The sequence below is a fragment of the Monopterus albus genome, unplaced genomic scaffold, assembly GCF_001952655.1.
Source record: "Monopterus albus unplaced genomic scaffold, M_albus_1.0 scaffold194.1, whole genome shotgun sequence".
Classification (NCBI taxonomy): domain Eukaryota; kingdom Metazoa; phylum Chordata; class Actinopteri; order Synbranchiformes; family Synbranchidae; genus Monopterus; species Monopterus albus.
The window spans coordinates 1,067,647-1,080,008 of NW_018128074.1; the positions used below are offsets into that span (position 1 = coordinate 1,067,647).

The 12,362-nt window shown below is 43.0% G+C and overlaps 2 protein-coding genes across 2 annotated transcripts; one reads left to right on the forward strand and one right to left on the reverse strand.

Annotated features, from left to right (window-relative positions):
• Positions 1 to 1,232: 1,232 nt before the first annotated feature.
• On the reverse strand, positions 1,233 to 5,512 carry peds1 (plasmanylethanolamine desaturase 1). The gene is made up of 6 exons (XM_020617785.1): positions 4,877 to 5,512; positions 2,998 to 3,117; positions 2,737 to 2,828; positions 2,480 to 2,624; positions 2,138 to 2,350; positions 1,233 to 2,034 (listed from the first exon to the last, which is right to left on the reverse strand). Exons 1-6 carry the CDS (start codon positions 5,010 to 5,012, stop codon positions 1,913 to 1,915), a joined length of 828 nt encoding a protein of 275 aa, XP_020473441.1. The 5' UTR covers positions 5,013 to 5,512; the 3' UTR covers positions 1,233 to 1,912.
• A 2,058-nt stretch (positions 5,513 to 7,570) lies between these two features.
• cebpb (CCAAT enhancer binding protein beta) lies at positions 7,571 to 9,150 on the forward strand. Its single transcript, XM_020617737.1, has one exon. It carries the CDS (start codon positions 7,797 to 7,799, stop codon positions 8,688 to 8,690), a length of 894 nt encoding a protein of 297 aa, XP_020473393.1. The 5' UTR covers positions 7,571 to 7,796; the 3' UTR covers positions 8,691 to 9,150.
• The last annotated feature ends 3,212 nt before the right edge of the window (positions 9,151 to 12,362 follow it).

Here is a 12,362-nt window from a genome sequence, read left to right on the forward strand (position 1 = left end):
CGGTGCACTGTGGCAACATGATGCTCTGAACGTATCGGTAGCTTCCCACAATACAAAGAAACAGGAAGACGCAAGGAGTGAAAACAACTGTGCACACAGACAACACATAGCTCTGGAGTATGTGTCTGAGTAACTGACACAGAAAGACAGAATTTCCATTACAACAAAACAGAAAACTGCTGCAAAATTAACCTACAAAAGAAAAACACATCTCTGGGTGTAAGGCAGCTTGACAACACTGCCTATGCCTCTTTTCTGCAAAATTGCTTATTTACTAGGAGTCAAAAACTAAAAATGCTTCTCACAGAAGACACGCAACTGTTTGAAAAGACTACTTAGTTGGGCCAGTGTCACTCGGCAGAACAACAGCATGATACCTATGTATATTTGCCCAGATTTTCAAATGCTCTGGCATAGACACTGACTAAATTTACACGTTTCAGTGTGACCTTCAAGACCGTTTTCTGTATTTCCCCAGTTAGCTTGTCTTAGCTTCTGGTTATCAAAAATGAAAATGCAGACTGTTTGAATGACTAGATAATGACTAATTTCAATAATGAAAAAGCAGTTTATAGTCTGATGGCAATATGAACAATATAATGTTTTTCATCTGTTGATATTAAAGCGTTTTCTGAGCTGTCGGACCAGTCATTTAGCATTCAACTGAGCAGTGACTCTTCCAATGAAACCAAAGTCACTGTCTCAGAATGTTTAACTATTATATATGGCTCCATCTTGATTTGTAGCTACTAAAAAACAATAATGGTTAGTACTGAAAAAAAAATAAACTCATAAATACACCTGGTCATCATCTGTCTCTAACATGTCCGGCCGGACCCAAATGTGCAATAAGCAAACAATTGTAACAGTGATTACCCAATTTGTTCTTCAGCTAACAACACTGGTAACGCCTCCTAAAAATCCTCCATCCATGCAGGTCTTTGGAGCCTACTACTCATCCATCCATCCATCATCTATTCAGCTTTTTTTTCAGCCTATTCATGAATAGGGTTATGGGGGGGCTGGAGCCAATCCCAGCTGACACTGGGAGAGAGGCGGGGTCCACCCTGGACAGGTCATCAGTCTAATCAGTCTATCACAGGTAGACAACAACCACACACACTCACTCCTAGGGGCAATTTAGAGTCGCCAGTCAACCTAAGCTACATGTCTTTGGACTGTAGGAGGAAGCCGGAGTACATGGAGAGAACCCACACAGGCACAGGGAGAACATGCAGACTCCACATGCACAGAAAGGCACCAGGTCAGCCCGGGCTCGAACCTGGAACCTTCTTGCTGTGAGGAGACAGTGCCAATCACTGTTCCACCATGCCTGCCCTACTACTCACCATGACCTAAATCTGTGTTAAGCAGATCCTTAATAAAGTGGAAATACAGAGACTGACGCAGAGAAAATAAAGGAGTACTACAGTACATATAATGTGATTTATCAACTTTCCAAATGAACGTTTGTTGCTCCGCAGGAGAAAAAAGGGAGCGTTCAGTCTTTCAGGTTTCCTTTCTTAAGGGCTGTTTGCATTTTCTGACATGAGGGAAATCTTTTCCTTGAAAAGCTATTTCAAATGTATGCATCTGATCACACCTTCTGAGCAAACACCACGGCAAATCACATCATGAGTTTTGTTAGACGTATGACGAGTTAAGGATTGGTGAGAAGTGCAGATCTCCACGAGTGAGTAATGAAAAACTGCATCAACAAAGCCCTTCTCCTGAAAAAGAAAAACAAGCAAGCAAACAAACACAGACAATGTGTGCAAGACAAAGCTATGACCTCAGAAACTGTGTTAGTTTTCCCTTCCTACGGATTACAGTTTAAGTGAGGCAAAAAGGAGGATGAGAAGCCTGGACGGAGCCAGCGTCTTCTGAGGTAGGGAGCAGTTAGCCCACAGCGTTACTTGACTTTCTGAGCCCATTTCAGGTCATCCGACCGAGGCTTCTCTCCTGTCACACCCTGGATAAGATCCTCCAGGTTCCTCCAGAAACCCAGCTTCTCCAGAGGGTAGTTCAACCATCCTGCAAAGACAAAGCTCAGTGACAAATCTGCCTGACTCTCATCCCTTTCATCCTCAAAACAAGTACAGGGTGGTCATCTACAATAAGGACATAGAATACAAACCTGTGGTGATGCAGAAGTACGTCTCATGAGGGGAGACGTGATGGATGCGGTGGTGCTTGCGGGGGAGGATGATGTGCAAGTCCTGTAGGAGCACAACCAAACGAGGCAGGCCGAAGTATGTGTGCGACCACTTGTGGATCTGGTTGGTAAGGGTCACAAAGATGGCTAGTGCATACAAGTAACAGTACCAGGGGTAGACGTGGTAAATCTCCGCTGCAATTACAAGAAGACAGAAACGAGGTGAGACAAGAACTCTACGCTTAAACTAACAGATTAGATCAGATGACAGTATTTCCATGTAGAAGAAAATGTCAGGCTGAGTTTGTTGATACAAAAACTCACCAGGTGAGAGGGTGAGGAAGCTGAATGCCATGTGTGCCAGAGGGATTATGGTTATCATGCAGTTGTCACCATTGGTCTCAATGAAGTCGTGACGGGTGATGGCTGTGGGGTCGATGTGGTGCTCTCTAAATGGTCGTATAAAGGCCTACAGGACAGGTCCGAGATTACAGTGGGGTGAAAAACAAGACATGCTGTTCCTTTACAAACAATGGATCCTATCTTGGAAAAAATGAGAAACCGACTCATGGCTACTTCACCTTTCCAACAATGGGCAGATCCACTGATCCCCACGTATCAGCCCCCCAGTGAACAAGTCCTGATGCAAAGTCTGCGGTGAGTATCCCTCCCACTGAAATGAGGTTGTGGAAAAGAGTGGCACAGAAAAACGACAAGAAAATCATTGGACTAAAAAGAAAGAACAATTAACACTTGTTTGGAGAGCAGCCCTGAAAAAACCAACAATCAAACAACGGAAATACATCATCAGGACACTGTATAATGCCTCAGTCAGTACTTACCAATGCCCAACAGGATCTGCCACAAATATCCTGTATGGAAATTGGCGAGAAGGTGGATGAAATTGAAGGCCATGAGAGAGAAGCACAAGGCCACGCTGATCCATTCTTGACATCTTTTGCCTTAAAAACAAAAAACAAGCACACACATTAGTCTAACTAGAACAGAATGAGCAGCTACAGCTCTTTCTTGTAAGAACAGATTTGGAAACATGACTTTTCTGGTAACATAATCATGATATTACATCTGACAGCACCAGAACATTATGTGACATCATATAAGGTTGGTAAACTAATCAGCACAGTTAAATATCAGATGCTTCCTTACAACAGTGACAGTGAGGCAGCATCCCTTTACACTTTGCTTGTCATGAGGCTGGCTCTGAACTGTCTGTCCACATCTTACAACTCCAAGAGGGCGACAATCCTAATGGCTCAAACAAAAAATCCTCTGCTGTCATCACAATATATTCAACGCTGTAAACAGGCCTAGTGTGTACAGGCCCAGGGCCCCAGGAGGTCAGTGTGAAGCCACTCTTAGTATTTTTTGTTTGAATGCCATAGAGTCCAAAAACGCATGTTACCATAAAGAAACACAAAATGACCACAAAACAGAACGTGTGACTTTTTGTGTTACAGTCACAAGAAAAAGTAATGGCACTGTTTTCAATGTCCTGGTTTTCTGCATAAATTGATTATGAAAAGTGATCTGATCTTCACCAAAGTCACAAACCTCAACAAACACAATATTTATTAGCTGATAAAACACAAACAGCCATGACCCTGTGTCTTTATTGAACACACCCATTAAACACAAAGTGATGGTGGACGAAGTAATGAACACAGTGATTTAATAACTGGTTGAACCAGCTTTGGCAGTAGTAATCTCAAGCAAATGCTTCCTATAGCTGTGGAGGAATGTTTTTTTTTGTTTGTTTGTTTGTTTTACAATCACACATTACACATCAGCTGTGTGTGGGGCTCACGACTGGTCAGCATCTGCCAAAGTTTGGCCATCCTGTACCCTTGTAGCCTGCTTAAATTCCAGCACCATTTAAATTCGCTGTGATTGTCCACTTCCACTATATGTGATTAGACAAGACACACAATCACCAGCATGTGCAAATTCTGTGCACCTGAGCGTGCACTGTTTGAGTCCAGGTTGTGAGTCCATCACCACACCTACATTTTAATACTGCTAGGTAGAACATTGCATTTTGGAGGACACACACTTTACTGGTGATTGGCTCTTCTACCACTCACAAAGATGTAACTGTTCGTTTTAGCCGGATTATGCTAATACTCTTTTTCCTCTATTGTAGAAAAAAGTGGCGGGGGTGCGTTCAGGTGCGTGAAGACCATTCACCTTCTGGCGTAGGTCCAGATGGATGCACGGTTGGACGGTGGTGAGAGGTATGGCACGGGGAAATTGCCAAGATCCCACAAACTACGCATTGCTTTTTTGGGTGCACGCTGCTCTGAGTTGCCGTCTACGGACTGACTTGACAACAACACTGTTATGAGAGGTCACATCGGATCCATGACCAAATGAGGTGTCCGAGCCTCGAGCAGGAGCAGCAGTGGCTTCTTCTAACCTCTCTGATGTTGGAAATGTCAAAGGCCAACGGCGACTCCAACACAACATCAGCCCACCTCACATGATTCCTGTTGTGTAACAACACCGTGACGGTGACAAATGCACAACTACCGCTGATTGTTCGCTGCCATTTCATTACAGCAGTCAGAGATAAACCCGTGTTATTGTTTATCAGTTTCTTAGTTTGTTTGTTACTTGGTAACTATGTGAACGTCACGCCACTCACGGACACATGAACCCGGCGTACAAGCCCATGAGACGGAGCTGCTGAGTGAATCGACTCACCTGGCGAGTATAAATTAGCCAATTCACGGGCACCGGCGTGCTGTGGACCCCATCTGGCTCCACCCCGACCCGGTCCCTGCGGCTCGAGGTCCTGTGTTTCGTCTTCACATCCGTTCTGCTCAAGCATTCTTGCCATTTCTCCACCGTGGGCCCCTAAGCTCTCTACTCAGGAACCGACGGAATCATCAACTTCTCAGGCCACAGGCAACGTAACGTTTTCCACCAATCAAAAACGAGCCGTTGAGCGCAACAGCCAATCACCTCCCATGAGAATGTCCCACAGGCAGCCGAGTGACCAATAGGGTTTAAGATAGGAAAGACAACATTTCCTGACCCCACCCGTCGGGTCTTGTGCCTGTTGTGCTCTCGGACTGCTGCTGCTGCGTGTCCAGTAGATGGAGCTCTCAGAGTAGCTACGTGGGGAGAAACACGTCAATTCTCGAGTCGGTGTTACGGTAATATCTGTCACTGTCATCTGTCATATTCTCCACAGCGTCAACTACAGAAAAGGCTCAAAGATTGACAACATAATCTACATCAGGTGAGGTGTTAATGGTGCAGCAGCAGTGAAAGAAGCAGTTTATTGATGATTTGGCTTACCTAAAACGAAATGATATAAGTAAATGAAAATAAAAAAATAGTGAATACATCCCTCCCCCTTGACATTCATAGTTAAATAAGTTAAATTCATAAGAAATCAAAGTCTAGCCTATGAGTCTTTTTGTAGTGATTTATATCCCTTTCCTTCTGTTTTGCTTCTTCATGAGATCATTTTGCATCAATTTGTGGCCATTGTGGTTCTTCACTGAGCTCTGGTGGAGCAAGGTCATGATGAACTGCTAAAGTCAGGGGTTTTGTTTTGCACTTGCTTTTCCTGATTAGCTAAGATAACTACAAATGGCATTACTGAGTCAGTTTGCTGACTGATGCTACTCTGCCTCTCTTACTGTGACACTACATGTTAGGTTTAGACCTACTGTACCACTATTGATGCCACAGTCGCCATTCAGCAATTCCTTAAATAAAACGACACCGTTACAAATACACCATGGCCCTACATTTAAAATTTAATGCTGTAGCTTGTAATGTTGTGCTGTTGAAACGAAGATCATTTTAACTGTATAAAAATATGCAAAATATAGTGGAATAAATGGAGTAATGGATTATTATTTCTCTTTGGAAATGTGTGCTTACCTTTAATATGTAGGTACTTGAATGTTTTCTTTTTGTGCCACATTTTTACTTAACAACATTTTGTAGGTAATATGGGACTTTTTACTTGATTTTATTTGACAACTAGTCTTCAGATAAGATGATCCTGTGAAATATGTCTGTGGTTTAGTCACAATTTATAATGCAGATTTAACTGATTATTAAGACAGAAATAATGGGCCATAATAATGAGTATCTAATGAAATACATTTTGCCTTGTGATAGTTTTTACTTTCACATATTGATCTAAAAAAAGTGTTAATCTGGCCATATGTGTGTGTCCTGTCCATGGAGTCATTTCTGGTAACAGCAGTACGCATTTAATCAAAAAATAAAAATAAATAAATACAAGTAAAATTCCCAAGAAAACCACAAATTAGACTGAGTCACAAAATAGAATGCGTATGCGTATCTACACTGGACAGGGGAGGGTTTGTTTCTGGGAAAGGCAAGAGTTACTTTGAAGATATACCCAAAGGGAAAAGTGTTTTTGGCTGCACACCAGGGGAGATACACAAGTCCTAAACATTTATATTCACTCTGCTGCTGTAATGTTCATTCTTACAGTTCACCACAAGGTGGCAGTGTCACATTACATTCAAATCTCTCAACTCTGGTCACACATTGTTAGATTTATAACAAGAACTAAGAGTCAAGTCATGAACAGACGGTGCGCATTTATACTCATTATACACGATGAGCATGTGTAAATGGTATCAAGACCTGTTTTAGCATCTGAGCTAAGTCACTGTGCCCGGATCTGACTGTGGACTGTATATTTTAAATGTAATGTTCCCAGAGACACTCGTGACATTTCTAAATATCCCTTCATACTAAAAACACTGAATCGTTAGAGACATAAACCAGGCTGATGCTTAGTAAATTTCTCATAACACCCACCGTGATGGTTACACAGTGTTGGAGTGCATGCATCATCTCGTATACGCAACACAGCAGCGCGCACACAGACTGGTTTAAACTAGTCCGTGAATGCAGTGGGGAAACATCTGTCTGGAGATGCGTCCAGGGCTGCTTTCATGAGCATCGCTCTTATGGGGTGATTACGCACGAAGTTAGAAAATTGTAAACATGTCACTGAACGGGATTTTTCCATTTCTGTAGAGTTTATCAGATACGATTTTATTTAGATGCCGTTTGGCACTGTGGGTTAAGTGACTGTTGTTGCTTTGTGTTTTCACTTTTTACTTTTGTTGTAGTTGTCTCAGTTTCATTTAATGATAAATCCATGAAAGCCAAAAAGGTTGCGGTTTCATTCTTACTCGTTCTGTGCTACAACTAACAGCCGGAGGAGAGGCACACAAAACACAGATGAAGTTCGTTTTTACTATGTCCAAATACAAATAGTTGAAGGCGCGATTAGGTCCTTGCAAAGCAGCACAGGTCGTCCGGTTGCGTCTCGCAGCGCGTCACACACCTGCCCAGCTCCGCCCCTCTCTGCCCCTCTCTTATGATAAAACCTCCCCCGAGACAGGAAGACCTGTCAATTCCTCCCAGTCCAAGAGCAGACCCCCTTCAAGGTAGCTGTGCTGCATGCTGTCAAACGCAGCGACACAGGGGGATTTAAACTCACTATAGACTCTATTCCAACACTTGAGCAATTTCACAACTGAGGCAGCTGAACCAAAACCACTCTGGGCGTCTGATCTCAGCCCTCCATGCTCCTGCAATCCGGCGGGTGTTAAGATCCATGGAAGTGGCCGGCTTCTACGACGAGGGCAGCTTTGCTTTCCACGGTAGAGACAGCATTATCAGTCCCATCAGCGGCGGCTCTTACTGGAGGCTCGGCGACTCGATGACGGAGGTGGGCATCGAAGAGCGGGAGAGAGCGATAGACTTCAGTGTTTACCTGGATTCAGCTTTGCACTGTCCGCAGCTGACGGCGGCGCAGACGCAGCAGCAGGGGGACATTTTCTCAGATTTCCTGGCGGAGAACAAGATAAAGAGAGTTACAGCTTTACAGAACTACAAGAACTACTCGCTGCTGAACGAGCTGGAGACGAGTCAGTGCAACAGACTGAGGGACCCCAGGGAGCCATACGCGCTGGGTTACACTGATCTGCAGGAGACCCGTGTGGATAGTGTGCTCAGCCCAGAAGTGCTCGGGAACCGCTACGGAGGGGCTGCTGCTGCCGCTGCCGCTGCTGGCGCCTCTCGGGGCAATCAGGAAGACGCTAAGATGGAGAACGGGTCGTCTGGATTTGACATGAGGTCCTACCTTCATTACCAGTCCACCAGCGGCAGTCTTGGAAACATCTCCACTGCGTCCTCGACTTGCTCCAGCCCGCCCGGCACACCTGCCCCGTCAGGTAAAAGCAGGTCTCCATCGCACAGCGGCAAAATGTCCAGCGGGAAAGCAAAGAAACGCCTCGACAAAGACAGTGAAGAGTACAGGCAGAGGCGGGAGAGGAACAACCTCGCCGTGAGGAAGAGCAGAGACAAAGCCAAAATGCGCAACTTGGAGACTCAACACAAAGTGCTGGAACTGGCTGCAGAGAATGATCGTTTACAAAAGCGTGTGGAGCAGCTGTCCAGAGAGCTGGCCACCTTGCGCAACCTGCTCTCTGCCACCGGACAATGTTAGAGATCTCCACCAGGGACTGGGCACAAATCTCTGGGCTGCCTGTCTGTACTGATGGGCTTCAGAGCAGCAGGTGATCCACTGAGCGAGTTTTGAATACGGTACGCTTCACACGTGAAGACAGCGACCACCAGTTTACAAGGACACTTTGAATGGGACTTGAGTGGATGCATGGATTGCGCAATCATTCACGATTCTTCACATGTCACCTTAGCTTTATTCTCAGATGTAATTTTGGTGTATGCAGTATTTCTGTGCAGGTTTTACATACATGCGAGTGAATATGAGTATCTGGAGCAATGGTTGTCTGGGGGAAGAGTTGTGCTGCAGTGAAATGATGCAACTCTTTGTAATAGTATTGGCAATGAATGAAATAAGTAATTATTTAATATTCAAAGGAGAAATGCTTTAATTGTACTTGATATTTTATTGAATTAAAAAGATTTATACTTTGTTTAAACAATTTCATTTGTAATTTTCTTCTTTTCTTGCCTTTTTAAGCAGGTGTAGGCACAGACAGACAGACAGGGGGTGTAACACTTGCCTTAAATATTCACACTCACCAGAGCCAGACTATGTATTACCACATATGTCAGCTACAGCATATTGCTGATAAACATGGTCACATCAATAAGGCAAATGTGCAGTGTTAATTCAGGCCAAACGTGAAAGAGACATGAACACAGTATAGGAATTTGATGCTTCATTTTTTAAATCTAATCATCATCAGTAGGGCTATAATAATGCTATGGACCACCGTCATCACAATGCAGTATCATTTATTGTATTCACACAGCAGAAAAAGGCATCCAGTGGTTTGATCAGTACAGCTGTACGGTGATATAAACCTCCTCAGTTACTGATTTGAAAGTTTTAATGAGGATTCATTTGAGAAATTGTGTTTTTCCCTTCACACTATTATAGGGTAACTTCTAATGCCACCGTCATTTTCAGTCTCTGTTTACTTAATGATTTGAACAAAAGTCCTCGGATCCTGAAATACATCCAACCAACTTAAGCTGAAACGATACTGCTGAGAGCAGCAAAAAGAAGGAAAAAACTGGTCACACAGCAGAGAAATGTTAGTTTTATCTTTAGAACACCACTCTGTCAATAGTCTGCTGGGTCCACTGGCCCAGAGAGGGGTTCAAGGTTGCACTGAAAATTAATGAGCAACTAATCTCCTCACATCACCTCAGGTCAGGCTTCAACAGCCAAGACATGGCTGAGAGTCAGTGCAGGCCAGGGATGAATAATCCTGAGCAAACCTCCTATAAACCTCAAGTGAAAAACACTCAGCAAAAAATGTAGAAGTTAAAAATGGGAGTGACAAAGAAGGTTACTCCAGACTTGAAAGATGAGGTGACAGTTGGTTTGCATTGGAATTTACCAAGCTCTGCATTCTAATGTGTGCACAAAATGAAACTTATCAGTCCAGAGTAAGCAAACGCCAGACTCCAAAGATAAAGAACAGGAGCATACTGGGATTTCTATGTGATCCATGACAGTTCAGGGTGGGTAGTGTTTTCAAAGGGCAGATAGAGGAAAAAGGCACCTCTGCTAGTCTTTCAGGAAAGGACACGTGCTCTCTTGGCACTAGAAAGTCATGTTATATTCTATAAATAAAGTACAAAAAACTGTTTTAGCAGTGAGAGATGACATTTTGAACACAGTGGATATTTCAACACACTGATGAACAGTTCAAGTTTTAGATGTTGTGCAATATCCTCCCTTTCCAACACATCACCACTTGAATGCTACACCCATATTTAAATAAGACATTGTTATCATAACAATGGCTCTATTGTAGGTAGTTGTGGCTTGGCTTTAGGCCTTCCTGCGTACAATAACTTTCAGCAGATGTCAAGAAAAGTTGTAAAATATTTATAACCCAGTCACACAAACAAAGCAGTGTTTCAAGTCATGTGGTAATAATCTAACACCCAGCACTCGATTGTTGTGAGTTTATTAACTCCTGCTGCTCTCGTCGTACTGCTGGAAGTGTTGGCACAGATGCTTTCAAACATTCTAGACATTCTTCCTTCGATTACCCCACGTTTCCTGTTGGAAACCCACAGTCGTTCCCTGTTCCTGGCTCACATGCTGACAGGAGCGAGGGAAATTCCCAGATAGGATGACCTTTCTTCTTCAGAGTTTAGCCCTGCCCCTTTTCCACAGTTTACCGTCAATGGGCAGTGTCTGTCTGTAAACTCCTTGTTGCATCATAACTCCTCCAGAGGCCAACTAGCCTCCTAAAGACTGTTAGGTATTTTTAGTCAGATAGATATTGGATAGATACTTTATGTATTAGAAATGTTTAGTGGAGATAGGATGTCTAGTTAGACTGTTAAATGCTTAGTCATGCTTATGAGTTTCTGATTTACTTCATGTTTTGACTACTGCTATGACCAGCTGCAAAGCTGGTAAGAGAGACGTCTCGGTTGACGTTTCTGTGTAGTATGGGGCTAGCCCAACCGAAGGGATATAATGTATAGGCCTGGTGGGTTCAGGGTCTTTCATCTTACATCTGCCTGTGAGCAGTTTGGAGGTGCAAGATACCTGAGCATGTAATGTTAATTTTTACCTGTGTTCATGGAATAAATCAGCACTGTTTTGAAGTTACTTGGACTGCCTCGTCTCTCAGAGTTAGCACTGGTAACAAGAACCAAAGTCTAACAAGACGCCTCTGATAAAGCAATACAAACACACACACACACACACACACACACAAACACACACACCTGATATTCCTGTGTCCGCCGTGTACCAGTTGTTGTGAAATGGAAGAATTTTTTTTTTCTTTCTGAGTCATGTTATTCTGCATTTTTCTATCAGCAGTCGTTTGTTCCTCAAAACACTTTTCTTTTGATGTTGTATCAAATTGTGTTTCCCAAATTAATTTTAAAAAGTTGATGATGAAGTTGATGGGGCAGCTGTGGCTCAGGAGGTAGAGCGGGTCGTTTCCTAACTGGAGGATTAGCGGTTCGATTCCCAGCTTGTCCAGTCAACATGTCAAGGTGTCCTTGAGCAAGACACTGTACCCCCAGTTGCTCCCGGTGATGTCACGGGAGTGTGAATGGGTGAATGGCCGAATAATGTGAAAGTGCTTTGAGTGTGCTGTAAAAGCGTAGAAAGGCGCTATACAAGTATAAGACCATTTACCAAAATTCAGCCTTTTGTTATCTGATGCTTTTAATAATTTGATTTGGTTTTGGTCCCTTTTGTTTTTTGGTCTAATTAGTTTATCAGTGTATCAGGTGACACAACATGTTTGTTTTATCATAAAAACCTACAGAAGTGTGATGAAGTGAAATTATATTATGAGCTTGGGCTGTGTAGGGTGTTGTGGCATCTCCACAGATAATTCATATAGAGGCACATGACACAAATTCTAATTATACATATGTGGGTCATTAATATGAAGCAGCAGTCAACAAATACAATCTGAAATTAATTAAATAATGGTTGTAGGTTTTTTTTTAAACCAAGAGTTATGTCTTTACTGTTTCTGGCTTCTCAGATGTGATACTTATTCATCACACATCCAACTGAATATATTTGGATTCTGGACATTTGAAGATGTCACCTTAGTCAATGGGAAATTATAATGGTCGTTTGCACCATTTTCTGGAATTTTATAGACAAAATAATGAAACAATAATGAAAAGCATTATT

Bases quoted from the DNA above. Each gene is read 5' to 3' on its own strand.
- peds1 (XM_020617785.1), bottom strand. From the start codon at position 5,012: ATGGCAAGAATGCTTGAGCAGAACGGATGTGAAGACGAAACACAGGAC. The intron at 3,118-4,876 runs GTGAGTCGATTC...TTTGTTTTTAAG, and splicing joins GGCTAATTTATACTCGCCAG to GCAAAAGATGTCAAGAATGG. The intron at 2,625-2,736 runs GTGAAGTAGCCA...CCTGTCCTGTAG, and splicing joins ATCTGCCCATTGTTGGAAAG to GCCTTTATACGACCATTTAG.
- cebpb (XM_020617737.1), top strand. From the start codon at position 7,797: ATGGAAGTGGCCGGCTTCTACGACGAGGGCAGCTTTGCTTTCCACGGT.